The sequence below is a fragment of the Panthera onca genome, chromosome F1, assembly GCF_046562875.1.
Source record: "Panthera onca isolate mPanOnc1 chromosome F1, mPanOnc1 haplotype 2, whole genome shotgun sequence".
NCBI classification, from domain to species: domain Eukaryota; kingdom Metazoa; phylum Chordata; class Mammalia; order Carnivora; family Felidae; genus Panthera; species Panthera onca.
Genome location: NC_138355.1, coordinates 67,477,074 through 67,502,326, shown reverse-complemented (window position 1 = coordinate 67,502,326; position 25,253 = coordinate 67,477,074). Strand labels below are relative to the sequence as shown.

Here is a 25,253-nt window from a genome sequence, read left to right as displayed (position 1 = left end):
ATCAGTCAGAAAAAAATCCAGGACTCTAATTTATGAAAGACAACAACACCAGCACAACATTTAAGTGAGAAGTCCCCCAAAATAATGGTTCTATGATTTGATAGAACAATACTGTCCTTTAAAAAAAAAAAAAAAGGCAGAGCAAGGAAGGCTTCAACCAGATAACATTAATAAGAGTAAACAAATCGGCTCTGAATTAAAGCAGAACTTGAGCAGTTCTGGTAGTGAGAAGTCTCCAGAAGGCACTTTGCAATCAACAGGACTTATGTGACGAAGGAAAACCAGAATCCAATCAGTGAAGAGACCCGTTCTCCCAGACATAAGTGCAGTCTTTCTTGAGTTAAAGGCAGTGCACCTCAGGGGCAGCTGGGTGGTTCAGTTGGTTAAGCATGTAACTCTTGATTTCAGCTCAGGTCATGATCTTATGGTTCGTGAGTTTGATCCCTGCATCAGGCTCTGTGCTGACAGCATGGAGCCTGCTTGGGATTCTCTCTTTCTCACTCTTTCTCTGCCCTTTCCCCACTCATGCATGTGTGTGCGCGCTCTCTCTCTCTCTCTCTCTCTCTCTCTCTTAAAGTAAATAAACATTTAAAAAAATTTAAAAGGCAGTGCACCTGAAACTAATATAACACTATATGTTAACTATCCTGGAATTAAAATAAAAGACTTTTAAAAAAGGCATTGCTATTGCCCTATGCCCCACCACCATGTTGCGGTGAATGAACAGGATCCCCAAAGTCAGGCAGATCTGCCCTCAAATCTCTCCAAGTCAATATCATTTATAAAGTGGAGAAAATCATACCTGCACTGTAGGGTAGGTATGAGGATTCAGGAAAAGAACACATGTAAAATGCCTAGTACAATATCTAACGCATTTAAGTTTGTTCAACAAATGGAAATTCAAAAACAAAACCAACAAAAGGAAACCAAAGAGTTATTTCCTGATACCAGTCTAAAAATCAGCAAGATCAGGGGAAAAAAAAGGTGGGGAGGAATAGGTTGACAATGTATCCCTCATCTACTGTTATGTACATTTTGAAGACCTTCCTGATGATTTCCCTTCGCAAAGGGACTGTAAGGAATAGTAATCTAAGGGACTTTTCTCATTCCCTGCCCCAGAAGGGCTGCAACATTTTTCTTCTTCCACCATTTTATGTTTTGAAGTCAATTAACACTTTTTCCCCACTGCGCCAGAGTGATCATTTCTTGCTGGCACAAACTATCTTGGTGGCCAGCAGAGTCAAAAGGGGATTTAGACTGAAGTCGACAACCACTGGTAACCACAGTGTTCTTCCAGTTGGCCAGGGGTTCCCCTGGCACCTTATTCCAGAAATGTCCTGAATGCAGTGCCCAACTGAGTCTTCTGCTTGGTTTTGGGGGGCCAGCTCATCTGAGATGGCAGCATTGCCCTTGCCTGGGTTGACCACATCCCAGACCCAGAAGTAAGCTCCTCATTGTCTCATATAAGGGATATCTTCCTTTATATGCCATGGGTTGTATCAGAGACGTGTTACTGACTCTATTTCTAGATGGAATTCATATCTTGATAGTAATTTATAAGACGAAGAGGTACTTCAGCAGGACCCTAAGGAAGCGGGACTGAGGACAGAGTATTTTGACATCTGAGAGAGGAATAGAGTTCCAGGGACTGAGCCAGCGCACAATGTCAAGAAGACCAAGAACATCACATGTGAGAGGATCCTGAAGTCAACTCAGAAATTCTCCTCTGTCCCTAGATTGGCTTGCAGATCCCCAATCCCGCCATCAATGGCCCGGCTCCCCTCATCCTGGAGTTACTGTTCCATCATTCCCAAGGACAAGGTCCCAGTGGACTCCTCAATGAAATGCTGTGTGGTGAACAGAGAAAACTCAAGAAGAAAGAGATCGGCATACAGTGCACACCTTCCACGCCCAAGGCACTGCAAACATGTTTCTGTACGTATTATCACAGTTGATCTTGATAGCGATCACCTACATTCCTGGTTCACAGGCACAGAAGCAAAGACTCAGAAATTCAGTAACCTGCCCAAAGTTAACTCACAGAACTACAATTGCACTGGGTCTCCCTGTTTCCTGGACCACTTCCATTCCCTTCTACCCTGTGTTCATCGGGCACTCTACCCATTATTCAGCGTCTTTGCCTACAACTGAGACTTTTAACACCTACCCTCACTCCATCATCAATCCTCCATTCTGTACACAAAGTTGCCAAGAGAACATCAATGACTTTCAGAAAGCCCTATGCCCCAAGTGGATAGCATCCTCCTATTCTACCGTTTCCTAGGTGTAACTGGGAGCTTAAGAGGGGACACCTGTATCACTAATCTATTGCCGCATGATACACCATCCCAAAGCGAGAGGCTTAAAACAACAATATTTGATATCTTGTGATGCTGTGAGTCGAAGCCACATTTAGCTGATGGGTTAGCCAGGTACTGGGCTAAACTAGGACTGTTTGGGGCGACAGGGCCTCTCTCCCCATGTGGTATTTCATCAGACTTCTTCACAGCATGGTGATCTCAGGGCAGTTTCAAGAGGACAAGGCCAGAATGAAAGCGCTTTTCAAGCCTGTCTGCATCACAGGTGCTGATGTCCCATTGACCAAAGCAAGACTTACGGCCATGCCCAGAGCCAATGTGGGAGGGGGCTACACACAGCATGGATACCACAAGGCATAACTCATTGAGGGTTATCCCTGTAACATGTGCCATGGTCTCCCCTCTGGCCCCAGTGATTCACGTTTCCCTCATTTGAAAAATGCACTCCCCCTCCCAAACCACCAAAGATCTCATCCAATCATGGCATCAAGCTTCCAGTCCGGTATCTCCTTCTCCTGATCTGTCTCAGGTCCAGATGTGCCTGAGGCTCCTGAGGTGCATTTCTTCCTGCAGCTTCTTGGGTGTGACTTCTCATCACTCAGAACCCCTGGACTAAAAGAAATGTAATGTGTTCCAGACATATCAGCACACAATTTTAAGATGGAACACCCAATAGACACTCCCATTTTAAAGGGGGGAGGAATGGGGAGCCACATAGCAGTCACTGGTCCATAGCGATTTTGAAATCTAGCCAGGCAATTGTTGCAGGACCTCCTACTCTGAGTGCAGGAAATCGTTCTTGCATAGAGCTGGTTCTGCTCCCTGGAGGTGTCTGACCTTGCCCTCTGAAATGGTCTTCCTTTGTAATAAGAAAGAGCCTGTAGCTTGCAGCTAACTGATTTTCTCTGCTGTCTCCCTGCACCATTTAGTCTAAGCTCATCCAATTCCCTTATAAACTTTGTGGGCTTTCTACAAGCTGTGGTCCATTTCATTACACAAAGACTATACCAACAACTATTTTTGGTCAGCATGTCAAGGTGCTATGAAAAAAAACAATGCCCTTAAGATTCTTAGAGGCCCTTTTGTCTTGCTAACAGAGTGCAGTGGACATCACTTTACATCTTCCTGTGGTCCTCACAAAGTCTTAAAGCCACTCTTGATTTGATCTATACCCTGAGGTCATTCCTCATTTTGAGAATCTTTTGCCAGTTGCAGAGACTGGAAACGTGAAGTGGTTTTATTTCCCAGCCCAGCATATCCTGGACCCTGCATATTGACTTAAATTCTGCTTTTGAACAAAGCAGTTCTTTCTTGAGTGCACATGTCTCTCTTCCCATACCCTATTAAATACAACTTTTTAAGTTAATTGACCTCTTCAGCCTCCCAAATGGAAACCTTAAGCAACAGCCACAACTTCATGGTGTGCATTTTCTATCTTACAGGTCTCTGGCGGTGAGCGTGCTGCTCTGGGCTCCACCAGAAGTCTGCTCGTGCTGCCCTTACGGCCTCTGCCAGCCACTCAGTCCCAGAGCCAATTCCACATAGTGTAGGTTTTTATTACAGCAACAAGCCACTTCTGGGTACCGATTTTTAGAGCTGCTTTCCATCTCTGTGTAATAAACCACCCCCAAACGCAGTGACCCAACAATTCATTACTTGTCATGATTCTGTGAGTTAGCTGGGTCACTCTTCCACAGGTCGCGTCTTGGATCACTTGTGCAGCTGCGTTCAGCTGACGGACTCTTGGGGGCTGGACCCAACAGCCCTTTCCTGACACCTGGTATTAAAATCCAAGCTTCCTCATAGTACGGTGATCTCAGGGTTCCTGGTGGACAGGGTTCGTTGTGAAAGTGCTTATTAATCTTCTGCCTCTGTCACACTTGTCTATGTGTCACGGGCCAAACAAGTCGTGTGGCTGAGCCCGGTCTTAACACGGAAGAGGAATACATAAGGGTGTGGCTACTGGGAGGTGAGTTTCACTGGACTTGTGGCTGTGATGCGCAGAGCACCAAAATGTAAGTTCTGTGTTTTTCTCTGTATCGTCATTTAAGTATATAGCCCAATATTTTGTGCACCCACGCATATTTGGTATATGTTTGTATAACTGAGTTGAAGAAGCACAGAGTTTTCAAAATGCAAGGGCCAGAAAGGCTAGGGCTACTACAGCCTTGGAGGTCCAAAAATATTATATAACAATGGTAACCATCACAAGACCTTTTTCTCACCATCTTTCCAACATTCTTGTGAACCAGATACCTTTTCTAGCTGAGGGTCTTTGGGTATCATGAATTTCAAAGAAATAACTTGTCGACCTTGTTTCTGTAATGGTCAGAGGCAAGCCTAGAAATGAATTCTATATGAATTTGAAAAATTTCTGATCCTACATAACTGTTTGAACATCTCGATAATCACACAATGTCTATTCCTCCGTATTTGGACAAGAGAAAAGGAAGTGAATACAATTACTGGCATTTCAAAGCCAGTATTTGAATTTTGCTAAGATCAGACATGAGACTTGATTTGTCTTTCTCATCTAAGGAAAAGGTATGTTTAGTTTTTCACTAAAATAAAGAGAATAGTGAACGTGTCTCAATGGCCTCACAAGCTCTCTTTCCATCAATCATTTTCTCTAGAATAGGTTGAGGTTTCCATCAACAGTAGTGGGTAATGATGAACACATTTTGAAACTGCCTCTTGATTAATGATGTCTTGCGTTCCTGGATTGATAGGTCATAAAATGCTGCTAAAAGACACATTCTTCCCTTGCTACCAGTTGTGATTCTAAGAATCTAAGTATGTTTGCACTGTTTTTCCCCATGAAGCAGAATATCCCTTCAAAGTGTGACGAAGGGATTCATGAGAATTAGACTTGCCTGTGCTGGTTTTCTGTTCTGTTTTTTGTTGTTGTTGTTTTGGGGTGGGTTTTTTTGTTTGTTTGTCTTATTTGTGTGTGTGTTCATTTTTTGTCTGTGTCCTTGTTATGTAATTAACTCTCTGCCTACTTTTCCGACCCCAGCTCTGCAAACGATGCTCCTACGCCCATCTGGGGAACAACAGGGAGAGTGCCTGAACCTATTCTTTGGGACCAGATGGGGGCGGAGGGGAACGGACATCATTCCTACTACCAATTAGTCCTGGTAAGTACCTAGAGCCTCCTGTGATGATGATGAGAACAAGAGCCGGCGTTTATTGATTTCTCACTGTACCCAATGTCGTTCAAAGCACTTTGCGTGGATTAACCCGTGTAATCCTCATAATCCTATGAGGTAGGTGCCATGATTATCTCCACCTAATAGAGGAGGGTGCTGTGGGGGGAAAGCAGTTTATGCCTTTAGCTTTAAATGGCAGCACTAGGATTCGAACCCACCACCAGCTCCTCGGCTTCAAAGATGCTAGTCTTGTCAAGAATCCAAAATTCCTTCCCGCATCCATGACCTTGGGGACCGTCCCTTCGGCGGCAGGTCACATTTATACGCTTATGATGTTCGTTGACCCAACTTCCTGATTCGCACAAATGGTTGACAGAAAGACGATTACAGAAGCTCTCACCGGTCGCGTTAGGCAGTGAATCTCAGGCGGGGTCCTTTTCCCTTGGGCTGTCTAGCCGTCTACAGTCTCCCGGGACTTGAATGGAGTTGCTACCCAGAGCTGGGACCCCAGTGCCAGGCGCCCTCCTCAATCAATCAAAATGTTTTTCTGAGGACTTCCTACATGCCCCGCCCCAGAGCCAGCACAGACGGACAGACCTGCACTCTGGAAGCTCTCGGCCCCCACAGCCCTGACTCCCACTTGGAGAAACACGATTAATTGGAGGAAATACCAACCTGGAAGTAATCGGAGGGGATGTTTTAAAAAGATTCAAACGACACCACCTTTGTGGTCCCTTCCAACCCTACCCCCATCTTGCTGATTTCTCTCTAAGGCAAGCATTTATTAGTTTGATTTCAACACACACACTTGTACCTGTAATTACTATATAATGTCTGTTTACTTTTTTTAAATGAAAATGAATTTAAATTAATCTTGTTTTGTGAATTTCAAGGCACCCCCTGAGATAAATGAAGACACTCCAGGGTGTCATCAAAGCAGTGCTGGGAATCCTTGCTCTAAAAAGTAGAGAAGCAAGCTCATTAAACCTTCAAGGAGCCAGAGGGGAGAAATGTATAGAGATACACAGAGCACAGTAAAGGGAGGGCTTTATATGTCTATTATTCACTTATATACACACGCACACAAATACCTGTGAAAGGTGGTTCACCAAAGTGTGGTTATCTTTAGGTGAACTGTCTGTTGTAAACCTCCCAGCAATGCCCCTCATTATTAAAGCCTCTGCACCACAGAGGAGATGCTGGGAACAATGTTTCCAAAGGAGAGAAGAGGCCATTATTTTCCAGAGGTGGGCAGCTGCATGGAGAGGTCCACACAGCATCCAGGTGAACCTCTTGAGACTCTCCACATTCGTGCTGCAGACTGAGATCATCGGTGGGAATTTTCCAGACATTCTTCAGCTTCATAGCAGAGTGGCCTCCAGGCAAGGTCTTTGAGAGCCTCTCACGCACATGTCCCAGGCTAAGATCAATCATGTGGGACCACATCCCATCCCACGGGTATGTAAACCTCTAGAGGCTTTGTATTGCCTCCCTTTATACTTGGAAAACGTACAGCGGCTTCTCCTTGAACACCAACTAATATAATTAGGTAAGAGGTGATCGTTTCTTTTCTTTTTTGTGCATGTATATTTTTAATGCCTTTGGACTAAAAACATGTCATTTGTATGGTAAAGCAATAAATGCTTCAAGATGTTTTAGATAAGGAACATAATAAAAGTTTTGATAGAGATAACTGCAGAAGCTCAGAGAGAGCTACAAAACACGATCGTGTGGGTGCGGGGAAGGCGTCCTAGAGAGGGTGCTGTGTTCCAAAGTGGACCTTGAGGGAGGTGAGGAGTTGCAAGGTGAGCCCAGGACAGCTAATGGGAACAGCAGGTGCACAGACGGGGAGAGAGCTCTGCTTCTCCAACGACCCTTACTTTACGAAGTCTGACAGGGACACATTGCTGCAGAGAGTGAGGTTAAGGTGGGGCTGAAGAGAAAAGCAAGAGGCCTCATCCCAGAGAGCTTTCTAGGCCAGTCCACAATTGGGATTTGTCTTGAAGGCAGTCAGGCGTTCTCGGAGAACTGGAGACGTCAGATCTCTGTTCTGTGAAAGTCACTGTAGCTGCACAGAGGGGAAACGTGTAGAGGCTGGAATGATGGAGGCCAGTCCAGACAGCCACGGGGCTGATGGGTCCTAAGAAGATGCCAGAGGGACGGGGTCTGGGTGGGAAGGGGTCTGTTGGGGGGCTGCGGGATGTGACAGATGGTGGTCCGTGGCTCTCTTCCCCTTTTCCCCAAATTGCAGGGAGGCTGGGGGGGGGGGGATGATAAATCAGGCAATTTCTGTCATGCCTGGAATGTGCTGTTAAGGTGGAGAGAGTAGAAAATGATGTTTCAAGAATGCCTCCAGAAAGGAAATCTGAGAACCAAGCCCTTCCTTGAAACAAAACAGGAAAGCCACAATGTACATCTAAGCATATTTTTCTTGGACATCTGCCTAACTTGTAGAGAAAGCAATAGATTGTTTCCATTAGGGACTGTTCGGTGTTACTAAATGACCTCGGGCTCCTACCCAGGCCAGTCGGGCCTCTTTGAGGCCTCTGTCTGCACTGGTTGGTTCCTCTGCCCACAGACCCGCTCGGTCAAAGCTTCCCAGCTCCAAGGAGGAGACACCTAGAGATGTCCCCTCGTGACCAAGCCATGTTTTAGGTGCTATCAATGACTGTCAAGCAGAAGAGGTCCACAGAGCCACAGAACAAAGCGGACTTACACCGGGACTTCTAGGCGAAGATGTGCATATGAACCACCTGGGGATCCCACAGGTCTGGGGCGGGACCTGGGTCTGTACTTCTCAAAGCCCCCCAGGTGACACGCAACTGTGGGCCCCACTCTGAGAAGGACTGGTTCCAAAGCGTTCAGAAGAACGGCCAGGAGGTTGGTAAGGCGACCAGAGGGAAGAAGATATTGACAGGTCCTGAGTTCCATTGATTCACTATGTTTGCCGCCTCTGCACTGGACAACAGACCTGTGCAGTTTACAGTTTTGGACACTGGGAGACTTAAAACAAGGGGACAAGACACAAGAAATAAGACAGCAATTCCAAAGCCTCAAAGATCTACTACTGCAACCAGCATACTAACAATAAGAAAAGAAAGAAAGTCAATTAGGGCATCTGCGTTCGTGGTCTATTGCTACATCACAAACCGCCACAAACTTGGGAGCTAAAGAGATATCCAATTACCGCTTAGCTAGATCCTCTGCCCAGGGTCTCATGGGGCTGAAATTGAGATGCCAGACGGGCTGTGACTGTCATTGGAGGCTCAGGGTCCTCTTCCAAGATCATTCAGACACGGGATTCACTTCCTTGCAACTGTAGGACTGAAGTCCCTGCTTTCTCGGTAGCCATCAGCCGAGACCTTGCCGCAGCTCCTCAAGGCCACCTTGCCATGTGCGCCCCTTTGGCCGTGCAACGAACATAATCATGGGAGCCACATCCTCTCGCCAAAGGGTGTGGGCCTTTGGACCTGTCTTAGAACTCTGCCCACCACAGCATCTCACGAGTGTGTGTTCCACACTGGAGCTATTTCAGCATAAGTGTGATTACTTCACTTATTCTCATCAGGCTCTGAATCACCTGGGATAATGGTGGCATCACCCTCCATGCTCTGAGCACCAATGATGTGCAGGCACTTTGCTTAGGTACTTTACAGGTTCCTAGCATGTTCAGCCCTCTCAATAATCCTTAATGATCAGTTTTATTGTAGACATCTATATTTTGTAGGCGAGGGGACTGAGACCTAGAAATGTTAAGTAACTTGGTCTAGCTACACAGTTTCGTGACCCAGTGACTTCTGATAGAATGGATGGGGTCCCCAGTCTGGACCACCCATGAGTTTCCTCACCTAGAAATGGAGAGGTAAACCCAGGAGAGCTCTGAGTTTCCTTCCAGTTTTGACCTTTATGCCATGAAAACTGCAACGTGGAGGTTTTCAGGAATCTCTTCCATTCAGATTCAAGGCAAAACCAAGGCTGTAGCAGCATGAACCGTAGATGTGAGAGAGCTCACCGAAAGAGTTTCCATCCCGCAGGTGGCTCTTACCTACGTGAGCATCCCCACTCCTCTGACTCGGCTCTCTCACCTGCCTGGGTTGGTAGCTTTGCCAAGGACCAAAGCCCGATCCCCTGCCCTTGCCCACCTCCAACGCTCCTGATCACAGCTTCTGGTATAAGACACCGTGCCCCAACATCTCAACCTAGAGTCTCAGTGAACTTCTGGAATGCTCTAAAGGAAAAATTTACAGTGTCATGAAGGTGATGGAATTGTCGGGAATACAAGGCATCAACTGGTGAATTGGGAGGGTCCAGTCATGGAACGTTCTGTAACAGTATACGAGTCAGAAATTTTTCAACAAGACGACAAAGAAAAACAAGGAAAAGCTATCAGTGCCATCTTGTGGAAAGACCTGTATTAAAATGTCCAAGGTAATCTGGCCACACCCAGACCGTGTGGAAGCCTCCACACTCAGTGCTGATGAGCATCCAAGAGAGAGTAGGGTGGCTTCACTCTTTGTTTACAGCCACAGAGCTGATTGGTGGAGGGTCTGTTCTGATAGCTTGCTTCCTTTGCCATGGGCAGTAATTAAATAATTTGTATATCATCCCTAACTATATGGATACCACGTAAACGCCCATACCTCCAACACCACACACACACACACACACACACACACACACACACACACAACCCACACTCAAGCTGTTCAGCCTCGATCCTGTACACAGCCCAGCTCTCTAAATGGGATATTGGCATTGATCTACCACGGCACCTCAGCCCCAACAAACATGCACGTACGACACACTTAGACCACAACTGTTTATGGTATAACTTTTTCTTGTAAAAACAAATCTGATTTTATTTTACGTCTTGAGTTGATTCGATCTGATTCTATCTGGATATACCCCCCTCGTATTAGTTACCTGTTGCTGCAGAAAAATCACACCTAAATCTGATGGCATAGGAAATAGTTATTATCTCCCGGTTCCCATGGGGTAGGAATTCGAGAACAGTTTAGCTGGGTGGTTCTGGCTCAGGGAATCCATGAGGTTGTCAAGATGCTGGCCATCTAAAGTCTTGATGGGGCTGGAGAATCCACTTCCAACAGCTAGCTCCCTCGAGTGATATGGCCATGAAGCCTCAGTTCCTCACCTCATCTCTGCATAAGGCTCATTGAGTGTCCTCGCAACATGGCAGCTGGATTCTCCAAGGCAAAACCACAATGTCTTTCATGACTTAAGAAGTCACCCGCCATCATTTCCACAGAATCCTGCCGGCTACACTTCTGTCACTGTGGGAAAGGACGAGGCAAGGCAGGAGGTGGTTCACGGGGGCCACCTTGGAGGCCGGCATCACACCATCCCTTCTTAAGCCCAATCGCCAAATCCTCAGGTTCCAGATATGAAATGCGTTTACACAAAGGAAGAGCAGCATACTTAAGATGCTGAGAATTCTGACTGCAATCCAGGGGCCACAGGGACCCAGCCCAAGCAGTCCAGACAACGTGTAAGAGTAGGTCAAAACATTTGTATGGACTGGGGAAGGGGGAGCTATGGTACAGGATGCCCCCAAACTGTTCTGTTGAGCTTGTCGATGAAAAGTTACTTTTAATAGAGAGAGGGAGACCAAATCCCAAGGGGGCTTCCCAACGTCAGCGCAGAGCCCAACATGGGGCTCGAACTCACAGACCTCGAGATCATGACCTGAGCCCAAACCAAGAGTCGGACGCTCAACCGACTGAGCCACCCAGGTGGTCCAATGAAAAGTGACTTGTAGGATTTCGCAATGGAGGGAACAAAATGTAAGGTCACAGGACTTTCTGGTGATTCTAACCCAGGCTTATCTTTCCCCTGCTGACTTCTTTGTGCTTGTTATTTTTACTACACAATTAACGTTTTAATATATATTAACTGATTATCTTTGATGAGGAATTTAGTGCTTCATTATATGAGAACAATGACATTTGAGTCTAAATCCTCGCAAGTATGTTGTAAATTCCTTCAAGTCGGGGAAATTAAGCTTCTTACTCAGCTCACCATCAGTGTCAACAGAACGTTCTCCGGGAATATGTCCCCACCCCCAACACACTCAACATACACACGCAATCACACACACGCGCGCACAACAGGAGAGGAGCTCTAAAAAAAAACCAAGGGTTATTTATCCTCTTTAACAAAACTAGTAATTAGACTTAGCCAGGATCATACCGACACAGGTGTTCTTTCCTTAAAAGCACAGACAGGTAAAAAACACACCGTAAGAAGGTGTTACAGGACACCCAATACGGTCCTCAAATCCACGCGATTAAGAAGCGACACATCACCCGTTGTCACAGAGTCCCGGAGACTCACGTACGCTCCCAGAAGTGTGTCTTCTCAGTCTGGCCTATGCACTCTTTTTTCTCCCCCATTCGTTGGTTCACTGCACACTTCTGAGCACTGCGTATCAGACTCCACGTTAGATCTGTGGAATTCAAAGACGAAATTCAAAGACGGAATGATGCAGCCTTGGCTTCAACACAAAGAGGTAACCACAATGCAATAAAATACCTGTTGCCTGGGACTACATATTTATATAAGGTGAGAGGCGAGCCCAGAAAAAAGAAAAAAAAAAAAGCCTAAATCTTCCTGAGCGTCAGGTAACACCTGAAGGAAAACCGGTATCATACAGGGCGTGCAAGGCGCTGACGTGGTTAGTGGCAAAGGTCTGGGCCAGGAAACCATCACAGAGGGGTCTTCCTTTCAGTCTGAGACTCCCGAGGCCCAAGACAAAAAGTTAAACAGCACCCCTGGCCATGGGACACAGCCCAAGACAGGGACCCTGGGCCCTTTTCACCGGGGCTCTGTTGGAAGGGAAGGGCACAACTGTAGAGAAGAAAGGAGTTCCTACAGGCTCTCCATAAGGGGGCCCAGGCAGGTGGAAGGATGCACAAGGGGAGAGTCACTGTTAGGGGCTCAAGGGAGAAGGGAATCTCTGTCTTCCCCAGAAATAGCTCCGGAGAAGATAGGCTTTGACGTAGATCTCAAGGAGACAAGGAAGGGGCACCGGGTGGCGGGGAGGGATGTGGGAAGTTTTCCTCTGACGAGTGAGGGCTGCAAAGACGGGAGAGCAAGACAGGGAGACCAAGAAATGTTCAACCCCAGGAGCCCTGGAGACTTCTCTCCACAGTCAGTGCAGCCGGAAGCCCTGGGGAGCCACAGCAGGCAAGGAGGGGATGGATGGATGGGGATAGGCAAGAAGAGTGATCAGGGGTTGGTAGGAAATGTGAGTGCCAAAAGGAAGGGCCTCATCAAGGCTCGGGTTGCAGGGAAGGCAGGGAAAGGGGAAATGGCTCAGCTCCTGGCACCCAGCGAGCGAGGGGGAGGCAATGTTCAGCCCTGTCTGGGTGAACGGTAAGTGCATCTTCCGCAGGGTCAGCAGAGCCTCTGAACTTTGGGGGAAGAAAGTTCCTTTCCATATTGCTGGAACCAGAGCTTTCAATGGCCCAATGTGTGCATCAGGGGCTGGAGGGGACAGGGGGAGGGAAGCGCATCTTTATGGCTAAGTGCCCTGGTCTTGGGTTCAGGGAGGCCTGGGCTCAGCCAGCCCAGCCACATACTGGTTGAGTGTCCTTGACCAGGTTAACCAACTTGTCTAAGCCTCAGATTACTCCCGTACAAGAGGGACATAAAAATACCGTCCGCGTGTTGTTCTTCCAGAAAGCGCCTGGCACAGGGCCTGGCACATGAGCAAATTCAAGGAGGGTTAAATATTTTCACGATTATAATTAGTCTGCATCACTAGCAAGCGCATTGTCCAAAAGAGGATGTGGGCGGGTCAGATCACAGGGAAGGCGCTGTGCTCAGAGCTGGGTCCCCACCTTCTCCGAGCAAGGCTGATGAACTCTGGTCTCCCCACCGGAGGGTGACTCAGCCTGGAAGTCATGAAATATGAAAAGAAATTAAGAAGTGCTGCACTTGCTTCACGCAGATGATTTGGGAGTGTGAGGACGGTTATATGAAGAGGCAGCATCCTTTCATTTAACCTGAGCAAACAAAACTGGGGCGTTAAAGATGCCGGCGCCAGGCTGTCTGGTTTCAAATCCCCGGACATTAGTCATATCGGTGGCATTCCTGAACCTCTCTGGAGCCTCAGTTTTCTCACCTGTAAAGCAGGGTGCATTAGATTACCCACGTCATAAGATTATGGTGGCAATTAAATCAGTTCCTACAGGTAAAGTGCTTAGAACACTGGCATGTAGCAAATGCTCAATAAACGGTAATTCTTATGCTGTGGGTTGTTATTATCATTGGACTCTAATTCCTACCCGGGTAAGATTTCAGGGCACCAGATGGCAGCCCCGTAGTTTTTTGAAGAATTCCAGCGATAGAAAATGAGAAGAGTCCCCGCAGCGGTGATCGCCCCAGCTGGACGGGTTCACCAAGTCACTGGAGAGACCAGTCGGTCATCATAGAAGGGGTTCCTCCCCGGAGGCGGAAGATCTGCTGGGAGTCCACTGTGAAGGAAGACTCCATGAGGCCAGGCCCTGGGGTTGCAGGGGCAGGGGACACTGGTGTAATAACTGCCACCGGCCGCCAGGGAGCAGCAGAGCCCGACCCCGGGTGGCGTCGTGCGCAGAAAGCAATTCATCCCGGCCTCTAGGTTTGCCTCCGGCTGTTTGAGTAGCTCCACCAATCCCCGTGAGCACCGCTGCGGCAATCCCGCCCATTACCGGCTACCCAACCAATCAACGAGCGCGCTGCCCCGGACTGCGGCCGGCTCGCGGCGCCCGTCTCGTCGGTCCGGCGCCCCAGCCCCGCCCCCGAGGCGGGTGGGCCAATCCCCGCGCCGGGACGGGGCGTCGCCGGACGGGGCGCGGAGCCCACGTGGTACCAGGGCGCGGGTGGGTGGTGCCGGGCCCCGGCGGCGGGCGGGGGACGAGGGGCTGGCGCGGTCGCGTGCCCTGTCGCCGCCATGGGGGTGCAGCCCCCCAACTTTTCGTGGGTGCTCCCGGGCCGACTGGCGGGTCTGGCGCTGCCGCGGCTGCCCGCTCACTACCAGTTCCTGCTGGACCGGGGCGTGCGGCACTTGGTGTCCCTGACGGAGCGCGGGCCCCCGCACAGCGACACCTGCCCCGGCCTCACGCTGCACCGGCTGCGCATCCCGGACTTCTGTCCACCGGCCCCCGAGCAGATCGACCGCTTCGTGCGGATAGTGGACGAGGCCAACGCGCGCGGGGAGGTCAGTGGGCGGGGAGGAGCCTGCGGGGGTCAGCGGGGGGCTGGGAGGGGCCTGCGCGGGGCGGGGCGGGGCCGGGCACGGAGGAGCCTGCAAGCGTCAGCTGGGAGCAGGGCGGGGCCGGGCAGGGAGGAGCTCGCGGGGGACTGGGCGGGGACAGGGCGGGGCTGGGGAGGGAGGGGCCTACAGGGGGTGAGCGGGGGGGAGGGACAGGGAGGAGCCTGCGGGGGGACTGGGCGGGGCCGGGCAGGGAGGGACTTCGCAGGACTCGGGGAGCAGAGGGAGCGCCCAGGGGCCAGGACGAGAAGACGGGCGGAGGCGCGCAGTGGCGGGTAGGGCCCGCAAGGAAGCAACGAGTGTTGTGAGCTGAGAGGCAGAAGGGTGGCCGCACTGGGGCGACATGCGGGTGGAAGGCAGTGGCTCGTGAGCGCTCTCCCGAGCCACACTTATTCCAAATATAACGGAACCACATTTGCAATTTTAAAGTTTCTAGCAGCCACATTTTGAAAAGGTAAAGAAGAATGAGGGGAAACTCGTTTTGATGATGTAGGTTAACCCAGTAAGTCAAAAATATTACCATTTCAGCAATATAATCAATATAAATTCCTCATGAGATATTTTAATACTTTTTTGTACGACGTCTTCAAAACCTGGTTGTACTTTATGTCATATCTCAATCCGGATGAGCAGCGGCTCCGCGCTCCGCGGGGGGGGGGTGGGACAGGGGGGAGGCGGGCGGGGGAGTGGGGGTGTCACTGGTCAGTGCAGGTAGAGGGTTGTGGGCGGGCAGGCCAGGAACCCGGCTCTTGAACCAGCTACTTGAGGTGTGATTGGCAGCCTCCAAACCACAAGGGACGGGACAGCCCTCCCTGACTTTGATGTCACTTCTCCGGCCCCTGAGAGCCTGAGCCGGCCTGTGAGGTCCTGGGCCTCACCCAGAAGCAGCAGCTGCAGGGAGAGGGAGGGGTGTAAGGGAAGGGCAGGGGGCGGGTAGGGCACCAGGTTCCACCCGACCAAGCTGCTTCTTCGCAGGCTGTGGGAGTGCACTGTGCCCTGGGCTTTGGCCGCACTGGCACCATGCTGGCCTGTTACCTGGTGAAAGAGAGGGGCCTGGCCGCGGGAGATGCCATTGCTGAACTCCGGCGCCTTCGACCCGGCTCCATCGAGACCTACGAACAGGAGAAAGCCGTCTTCCAGTTCTACCAGCGGACTAAATAAGGGCCCCCGGCACCCATCTGCCTGGCCCATGCCCTGACCTGCACTGGAAGCACCAGGCCCTCCCGCTGGCTCGAGAGACTGAGTGGCCATTCCCTGCAGGCAGGCCTTGACCAAAGAGAGGGCTGGGGCTGCACTGCAGGGGGGGCGGGGGGGGGGGGGGCCTCCGCTGCTTCCCCGAATAAATAACTTCGAAGAGCCAGCTCGCAGCGTATAGCTCCGTGCAGTTTACAAAGCATTCCCACATGCCAACTAACTGGAGCCTCACGCTAGCCCTGTGACCCAGGAATGACAGCAGGGCCATCGCTGTTCTTTGGGTGAAGTAGCTCAGGCCCAGGCCCAAGGCCAGGCTTCTAGAAAGTGGAAGGGTGTGCCGGGACCACAGCACACGTCTTCAGCCCCTGAAAGATGCTGAGACGCTATGTGTCTGTTCTCTGACAATCTTTGATGTCTCTCCCGGGGAGCCGGTCAGCGAAAAGGTCACAGATCCCCAGGGGCCCGGGGTCTCTGATGCTCACAGGCCGGAAGCGTCCTGTGGACACAACCCCTCAGTCTGGACCCGCATGCCCCTCCTGTGTCATCCTGTCCACCCTCTCGAGACGGAGAAGGCCTGGGTGTTGTGCACACAGATAACTACTATTGCCAGTTCCCCAGGACCAGGCGTCTCTTACCAGCCGTGGGCTTCTGGGCTCCCCCGTGAGCCCCTGCCTGTGACACTGTCCCCCAGCCCCAGGCCCAGGGAGGCTGGAACCGAGCCAGCCTGGGCGGTTGTGTGGAGAGGGCTATTTGATGGTTAGATGAAGGGATGCGGGGCCATGACTCTTAGCGTGTTTCTCTGACGTTCCCTTCCCTTCCCGGTTGGAGACCATTCTAGAAGGCCCAGAGCCTTTGAGGCACAGGATGAATGGGGTAGACCAGCCACATGGACTCTTTATTGTAACTTCTGTCTGAATCCCCGTCCCCTGTTGTGCGGCAGGCCGGGCTGCACGAGGCAGAGGTTGGTCCTGAACCACGTCCTGAGTGCTGTGCGTCCCCGGCCTTGTCAGGTGCGGAGGCTCCAGCTGAGTGAGATGACTCACCACCTCCTGCAGGGACGGGCGCGGACAGGGCCGCAGCACGGACAGGGGCACTGGGACAGCCCTGCCTTCCAGATGCAGTGGACACAGAGGAAGGAGGCCAGCCCCCCCACCGCGGACCCCGTCCCGTATAGCCTAGGCCAGAGGCAGGCCCAAGCCGCCCGCTCCTGACCCATCTTTCTGCTCTCTCAGGCAGTGTTACGGCTGGAGTCTTGCCGCTGTCCCCGGAAGGGAGACAGGCCGTTAAGTTCCAGTCCTACAGCGGACTAACTAAGGGCCCCTCTCCGCTGAGGACTATCAGAGCCGAGTAATCGGTCCTTCATCCTGCTCCCCTGGGTCCCCACCAGCCCGGCCAGGCCGCGCGTGAGAGGCACCCACAGTTGCAGGCACTCCGGCTGCAGCCTAGCCGGAAGCGGCTCGGAGACCGATGCACCGAAGCCCGGCCACCTGTTCCACCTGCCGCCTCACCGGAGGCCTGGGCCTGTTTCTCCCACGTGCACCAGAGCCCCCTTCCACAGGGGAGCGTGTGTGTGTGCGTGTGCCAGAGCCCCTTTCCACAGGGGAGTGTGTGTGTGCGTGTGTGTGTGTGCGTGTGCCAGAGCCCCCTTCCACAGGGGAGTGTGTGTGTGCGTGTGCATGTGTGCGTGTGCCAGAGCCCCCTTCCACAGGGGAGTGTGTGTGCATGTGTGTGTGTGCGTGTGCCAGAGCCCCTTTCCACAGGGGAGTGTGTGTGTGCGTGTGCATGTGTGCGTGTGCCAGAGCCCCCTTCCACAGGGGAGTGTGTGTGCGCGTGCGTGTGCCAGAGCCCCTTTCCACAGGGGAGTGTGTGTGTGCGTGTGCGTGTGTGCATGTGCCAGAGCCCCCTTCCACAGGGGAGTGTGTGTGCATGTGTGTGTGTGCGTGTGCCAGAACCCCCTTCCACAGGGGAGTGTGTGCGTGCGTGCGTGTGCGTGCCAGAGCCCCCTTCCACAGGGGAGTGTGTGTGTGCGTGCGTGCGTGTGTGCACTAGAGCCCCCTTCCACAGGGGAGTGTGTGCGTGTGCGTGCCAGAGCCCCCTTCCACAGGGGAGTGTGTGCACGTGTGTGTGTGCGTGTGCCAGAGCCCCCTTCCACAGGGGAGTGTGTGCGTGTGTGCATGTGCCAGAGCCCCCTTCCACAGGGGAGTGTGTGTGCATGTGTGTGCGTGTGCCAGAGCCCCCTTCCACAGGGGAGTGTGTGCGTGTGTGCGTGTGCGTGCCAGAGCCCCCTTCCACAGGGGAGTGTGTGTGCGTGTGTGCGTGCGTGCACCAGAGCCCCCTTCCACAGGGGAGCGCGTGCGTGTGTGTGTGTGCACACGTGCGTGAAGGGAGCAAGCCTGTGGATGGCTTGCTCCCCGGACCCCTCCCCTCCACCCACCAGGATGGGAACAGGGAAGTGGGGGCTCGAGGCTGCACCCCAGGGTTCACGTCTGCTCTGATCCTGCCGGGCCCTGTCGAGCAGCCAGTCCTCACACTCCTGCCCTCCGCTCCCACCCCCCCCCCCCCCCCCCCCCCCCCGCATCCTGTCCTCTGGACGGCAGGAGGGGAGCCTGCCCTTCCCTTCCTCCCGGGGCTCCTTCAGAGGAGACGGAACATTTTTCTAACCCCATTAGAGCCCCCTATGCAGCCTCCGTCCCCATAATTCAAGCAGATCTCTGCTGCCTCAAGAGTTCCTCGGGGAAATAAACATATAATTATGTGCTTAAGGAAATCGGTTTTTAAATAAGTAAGAGTTGACTTGAGATGAAAAACTCTGCCCGTATCCTTCCACCTACCTGGGGAGGTTAGCCTGAGGCGCCTTTTGGGCGCACCCCCACCCCCAGATACTTGGGGATTGGGAGCAGAGGCCTGCTCGCCTCTCCTGTGACCACCAAGGAGGGGCTACAGGCCTCCCTTCCCCGTCCCACCTTCACTGAGATGACGGGTGTGAGGAACGGGCCACCCCCGCCGACACGGAGCCTGTGCCCCCCCCCCCCCCAAACCAGGCTCCCTCCAGCTCAGCACCGCTGGCATCTGGGGCTGACGCTTCTTCTTGGTTGCGAGGCCATCTGCGCGCCGTATGGTGTTTAGCAACATCCGTGACCTCTCCACGCACCAGATGCCGGTAGCGTGCCTACCCCCCCCCCCCCAAAATGGGACCTCGAGAATGCTTCCAGGCATTGCCAAATGTCCCCCAGGAGGACAAAATTGGCCCCAGTTGGGAACCAGTGCCTCGGCCCAGCAAAGCGCCAGAGGCAACCGTGAGCTTTCGTTCCCTATAGGAACGTGCTCGGGCATTTCTCCTGTGGACGCACGCGTCTCGAGGGGGGGGAAAGGGCCAGACGCCATCAAACGCTTCCGTCTTGCAGCGCTTCCTGCTGCCCGCTCCCAGCCCCGCCCCCTTGCCCAGGGTGGCTTTCCAAGATGGTGACAGACACCGTTCACTTTCACCGTCTGCAGTGATGTGGACTCACACCCCCGTGTCTTTAAAGCTCACGTCTACGGTCCGGCAGGTGGCTTGCCATCCCTGCCCGGTGGAGGCCGTTCTAAGTGGAAGACATCCGTCCACGTCATTCGGGTTCTGCGGCCGGCGCCGTTTCGGTTCCTCTCCCGGAAAGCTGTTCGGATGCGCGAGCGACCAGAATCGGGACAGGAGGCGCACGGGCCGCTCTCTGAGACACTCCTCCCTGGTTCTTCCTCCTCCGCTTCGCCTGCCGCAAGCCCCACAGGGGTACTTCTCCGTGGGCTCTTCCCAGGCCATGTGTCCCCGCCCTGGGGGGGGGACATGCGTCCTCCTGTGCAGAGATCCGTCTGCATCACGTATCCGGCACCCACCGCGTAGGGACCTGTCCCACGGGGCGGCCCCTCCTCCCCCTGGTGAAGGAAGTCCGCTCCTCGTGCCCGGGCCCCCAGGTCTCCCCAGGAGAATGATGAGCACGTCACGGGGACCAGGGATTTGATCCAGATCTCGAACCATTTCCCAGAATGAACCGCACTCCTGCGCCGAGCCTCAGACCAAAACTTCTGCTGTCTGCGTTGCCATTTTTCCTAAGAAGGAAACCAATTTGGTCTCACGGGACTGTTGCGTCGCAAAACAGCATCAGTGACCACGAATGCATCTCACGCTTCGTCGTGACTGAACCGTCCCATTTATGAAGCACCGACCGCGTAGCAGCTGTTTTACACACATCGTGTTATACCATCTTCTCCTTACAACCGCTCTGCGAATCAGGTATTTTTCCCTTTTTATAGATAAACTGAGGCGTGCAGAGCTGGCTAACTTGCCCACATTTGCAGCGACCGAGCTGGGATCAAACAGGGACCCTGCTCCCGCTGCCCGACCTCCCCCCAGCCCCAGTCACGTGTGGCAGTCTGTCTTCATGGTCAGAGCTCGGCCTCAAGGGCCGTGTTCACACAACCTCTGACGTCCCTCTGTCCATCCTCCGAGGAGGTCAGAGAATACACTGCACCTGACGCTGAAGCCAATGCATCCGAGCTGTGGCTGTTCCTTAAAATGCAGCCCCAGCGTTTAAGTCCCGAACAGGGAAGCCGGTCATCAGGTCACCTCTGTCACAGCTGCTACTACAGGACTCGGAGCTTGTGATGTCCTCGCCCAGCAGGACGATCTGGAGGCACGTGTGAATGTCACTGAGCCCTTGAAAATATCCAATGATTTATTGAAAACTCGAATCTCCTTTCTGGCTTTGTTGTCGTTATTGGAGCCCTTAATGCGTGCCAGGCTCTATGCCAAGTGCCCGACAGACATTATCGCAGTCGATCCGCAGAGCGACCCTACGAACAAGGTCATGATAATGACCAGTGCACGTTATGAGTAAACTGAGACCCAGAGAGTTTGAATAACATGCCCAGTCACATAGCTAGACCAGGACTCAAACCTGGGTTTCTCTAACTGTAAATGCCTTGTCTCTCAGGGGTGGAGAGGGGACATTGTTCTCATTAGAAAACACACAGCAGCATTTCGTGTTTCCCCAGAAACAAAGTATTTGGACCGACAGGCTCCCGGTGGAGCTCTGGGATCATGCACCCCCCCTCCACGGGCACCACCGCTCTGTCCTGGGAGTGTTGACCTGCCTGACCAGCCGCCACCCCAGCCGGCTTCCGCCTCAAGCCTGCTGCACCATCAAAAATATAGTCCCCTATTGATTTAGAAGTGAGTCACATAAGCACCTCTTCCATTACTTAAAAATTTGTCTCCGCTATTATGGACTCGAGGTGTACTCTCGAGAAGGCCTGTGCTTGTGCAAGCAAGCAGAAATCTGAGAAACACTTGGTGCACGTCTATGCCTCAAGTTGATGACTTATTTGCAACCTTGATAACCGAATCCTTTGTGCCAACAAATTCCCTGAATTGCTTCGGCCACCCTCTCACCCTATTTTTCCCTTGACTCGCTCTGTCACCCTGGACATGTGATCACGAAACAAAGTGGCAATGTCACCTCTGAGCTTTCGGTGTATGGGACTCAGCACCGCCAACAGTTCTGGGATGTCCCCCCTGCCTTTTATACTAAAGACATCACTGTGTCCTCCTCGGCGATGCGTGCTGAGTAGTGAGCCTGCTCCAAACCCAGGGTGGGACAGATGGGGAATAACCAGTGTAGATGCCCCACGTGTCGCACTGCTCACCTCCTGCAGTGCGTCTTCTGTGCCGCTGGGCTCCCCAGGCCCACGCCAAGCAAATTCACCGATTTGCGTGTTTAGGCACCTGTTGTGAGGGCTGGTTGGAGCTGGGTGCAGCCTGGGGCGTGGAGTAGAATTGAATAAAGTAACCACACTGGGATCAAGTGCACAGAGAGAACAGTGCTACGTTTGACCCTGACCTATGAGGCCCCAAAGAATCCAGTCCTTTTCGGGGTCCCCAGGACCACTCTTGCTAGAAGGACTCACAAACAAAACTGTTACATTACCAATTATATTATTGCAGAGAGAGGACACAAATGACGATCAGCACAGGAGGAAGGCACAAGGGACAGAGCCCGGGGAAACCAGGCATGGGCTTCCAATGGCATCACACGGGCACATTTATCTCCCCCGGAATTGTGAAAATGCATAAATAGTGCCTGACGGCGAGGTTCACCGGAGCCTTAGTAGTGCCCAGGGGTTTTGCAGGGGACACTCACAAAGGCACGCAGCCCCGGTGTGACTGACCTTCGCCGCTCGCTCGGTCTGCAGCCCCAGAGGGCAGAGTGAGGCCGCCCGGCCCCAAGCAGCCTGGCGTCCACACAGTCACGTTGTCAGCACACACCCTCTGCCCGGCCCGGGGTCTCAGGTGCCCAAAGACGTCTTTATGAGGCAGGATGTTTCAAGAGCTCAGAGATCACCTCACAGGAGCCAGTTGAGGGGCAGGCCTGACGACCTTGGAAAAGCGTAAGGTTTGGGCCACCCTGCCTGCTGAGCTGACCCCGTCTTGCGCACGACCAGGTATCCCGCGCTCTGCCCGTGACAGCCTGGGGGGTGCTGTTCCCTCTGCCAGCGAGGCTTTGTCCCCAACTGTGCCCAGCTCCCAACACCCGCCCCCGCCCCCCCCCCTTGGTCTCGGTTTAAAACCGTTTCTTGGGAAAAGGTTTCCAAGCGCCCCCACATACGCTCACACATATTCCCGAAGCATCTGTCCTTCTCCCTCACGGGCCCTTGCTCACCTATGATTCCTTTCACTGTCTCTCTCTCCTACTAGAGTGTCGGGACCTCGCCCATGCTGCCGGCGCCCAGCACAATGCCTGGAACCCCGGGTGCTCCGTAAACACGTGGCAACCGACTGACCGGGTACCTGCCCCGAGACGCAGAACCGGGAAGAATAATCCAGGGCATATAATCTAGTGGCGGATCCGTGGCACGCGTGACCCGAAGTGTGACGCAAAGATGGGCACAGGGCGGTGCACAGGGAGCCGACTGGCGCCGAGGAGCTAAAACCTCCCCGAGCGGGCGGCGGAACACACGTGGGTAGATTCGGTCGGTGAAGGGGCCGCAGACACTCCTGCCGGAGGGTCTGGGTGGGTTGCATCCGATCGCCAGTGCGCAGGCGCCGCAGGCCTCTGAGCAGAGGCCACCCCGCCGGGCTCCGCGTTTTTTCTTCAGTTCCGCGCGACAGCAGGGCCCCGTCGCCGGGCGGCGCTGCGGTGCTTTGTGATTTCACGCCGGCCAAAGAGAGACAAGGCCTCACCGCTGCTGATCCTTACGACGTTTCAGAAGATGCGAGTTAAGTAAGAACCCGCTTTCCCCGCTTGCTGAAAGTTAATGACGTTAACGCGTTGCCAGAGAAAGTAAAGGGGTTGTTCCAGCCTCTGGGCTTGCGGGTTGTGATTTTTTAATGCTTTTCAAATGCGAAAGGACCTCTAAGGGAGTGTCGCGCCCGCGTGCTAGAGGTGCGTGTCTTTCCCACGGCAGCTGGCACCCGCTCCCGCGCAGCCACCGCCCTGGCCAAGTCGCTGGTGTCGCGTTTTAAATCTCCGGCCGCTGCCTTAAGCCAACTAACCCTATTCTAAGGTCCGCAGCGGTGGTGGCCCCAATTCTGCATTCAGTCCAGTGTCCTGGCGTGTCTCCCTAGTGCCCCAAGGCCAAGGGTGCCCCATGAGCTCAAACTTTCCCCTGCTCCCCACCCCTCCCGTGATGTCTGTCCCCTGACCTTCATACTTTCTTCCTGTTGTCAAGTGGTGGTCAATTTGTCAAGTATAGACGAGCAAACAGACCAGATGGTATGTTCTCCCACAGGTTCAGGGCACCGTGCTTGCCAAGGAGGGGCAGTGCCGGGGGCTCCAAAGGCCGCCCCCGCCCCCAGCGCAGGAACACGCAGATTTTCAGTGGAGTTGAGGCAGCTGTGAACACCAGAGTACCCCTGAGCCCCACCTGGAGGCCTGGAGAAGAACAGACCAGCACGGACACCCAGGGAGCCCTCTCCTGCCCCACACGGGAGCCTAAGTCTGCACACTTTACTCCTCGGTCCTGCGGGTCCTGGGTCTGGCCTGGCAGGTGCACTCAAAACCCTCTGGGAAGGGAAGGAGGCTGGGGATGCATGGAGAGACCTCCAGGCCCACGATGCAGGCGTCAGGCTGCACCCTTGAGAGCTTGAGGGTGACTGACCTTCAACCCGCCCCAATCCACTTCTGCTCATCTGATAACCCAGAAGCCACAGAGGGAATCATGGAGGGGGGGGGGGTGGTTGGAAAGGAATTAGGGGAGTGCAAATTAAAGCGGCAATAAGATATGAGTTTATATAGGTCAAGCTGGACACACATACACCAAAGTCTCAAAGCACCAGAGTTAGCACGGCTGGGAGAACGGGAGCTTGCAAGTTGCTGGGGGGGGGGGGGGTATGTAAATTGCTCCAATACTCTTCAGAGAGTCATGTGGCCAGCTCACCTGGAAATTCCAGCCACTTCACGTCGGTATGTACATTCTGGGCAAATTCTGCATGTGAGCCTAGAAACATGTGTGAGGTTGTTCGTTTATTCATTAATCTCGATACAGATGTGCTGAGCACCTAGCATATCGCACACTTCTAGGAGCTCAAAACCGAGCGTGAACAAAACACGAAAATCTCCACCCTCACGGAGTGTATATACAGCATTGTTTGAATGGCCAAAACCTGAAAACATTTTTAAAAGATGTCGTTAGGAGAACGGATGAACACTGAACTGAATACACAGGTGTGGACGTGGCTATGCCGTGGGACCAGTGTTGGGTGTATAAGAAAGAAGCTTGCAGGGGCGCCTGGGTGGCTCAGTCGGTTAAGCGTCCGACTTCGGCTCTGGTCATGATCTCGCGGTCCGTGAGTTTGAGCCCCGCGTGGGGCTCTGTGCTGACAGCTCGGAGCCTGGAGTCTGTTTCGGATTCTGTGTCTCCCTCTCTCTCTGACTCTCCCCCGTTCATGCTCTGTCTCTCTCTGTCTCAAAAATAAATAAATGTTAAAAAAATTTTTTTAAAAAGAAAGAAGCTTGCAGAATATTAGGTACAGAACCATTTGTGTGAATAAAGGCAAACACTACTATATAATTGCTTATGGATACATACCTGTGTTATGAAATTAATGCTTTGGCTAAGCCACTGCTCAAACCCAGGGGCTTAGCTGCCTGCTGGAGGGGTGGGGTGTGGGGGAGAGTTTAAGTGAAGGACTAGGGAGGAGAACTCCAAGCAAACTCTGGAATGTTAAATTTCCTAAAAAGAAAACATCTGAAGCAAATATATACGTTAAGATGCTAGCATTGTACTTTCCGGGTGTGAAACACACAGATGTGTGTTTTCACATCCTGGGTCCTTTATATACAGTTT

General features: G+C 52.6%; 1 protein-coding gene across 1 annotated transcript; it reads left to right on the top strand.

Moving 5' to 3' along the window:
• The first annotated feature begins 14,335 nt into the window (after positions 1-14,335).
• DUSP23 (dual specificity phosphatase 23) lies at positions 14,336-16,101 on the top strand. Its single transcript, XM_060644564.3, has 2 exons — positions 14,336-14,687; positions 15,717-16,101. Exons 1-2 carry the CDS (start codon positions 14,421-14,423, stop codon positions 15,900-15,902), a joined length of 453 nt encoding a protein of 150 aa, XP_060500547.1. The 5' UTR covers positions 14,336-14,420; the 3' UTR covers positions 15,903-16,101.
• Positions 16,102-25,253: the final 9,152 nt, after the last annotated feature.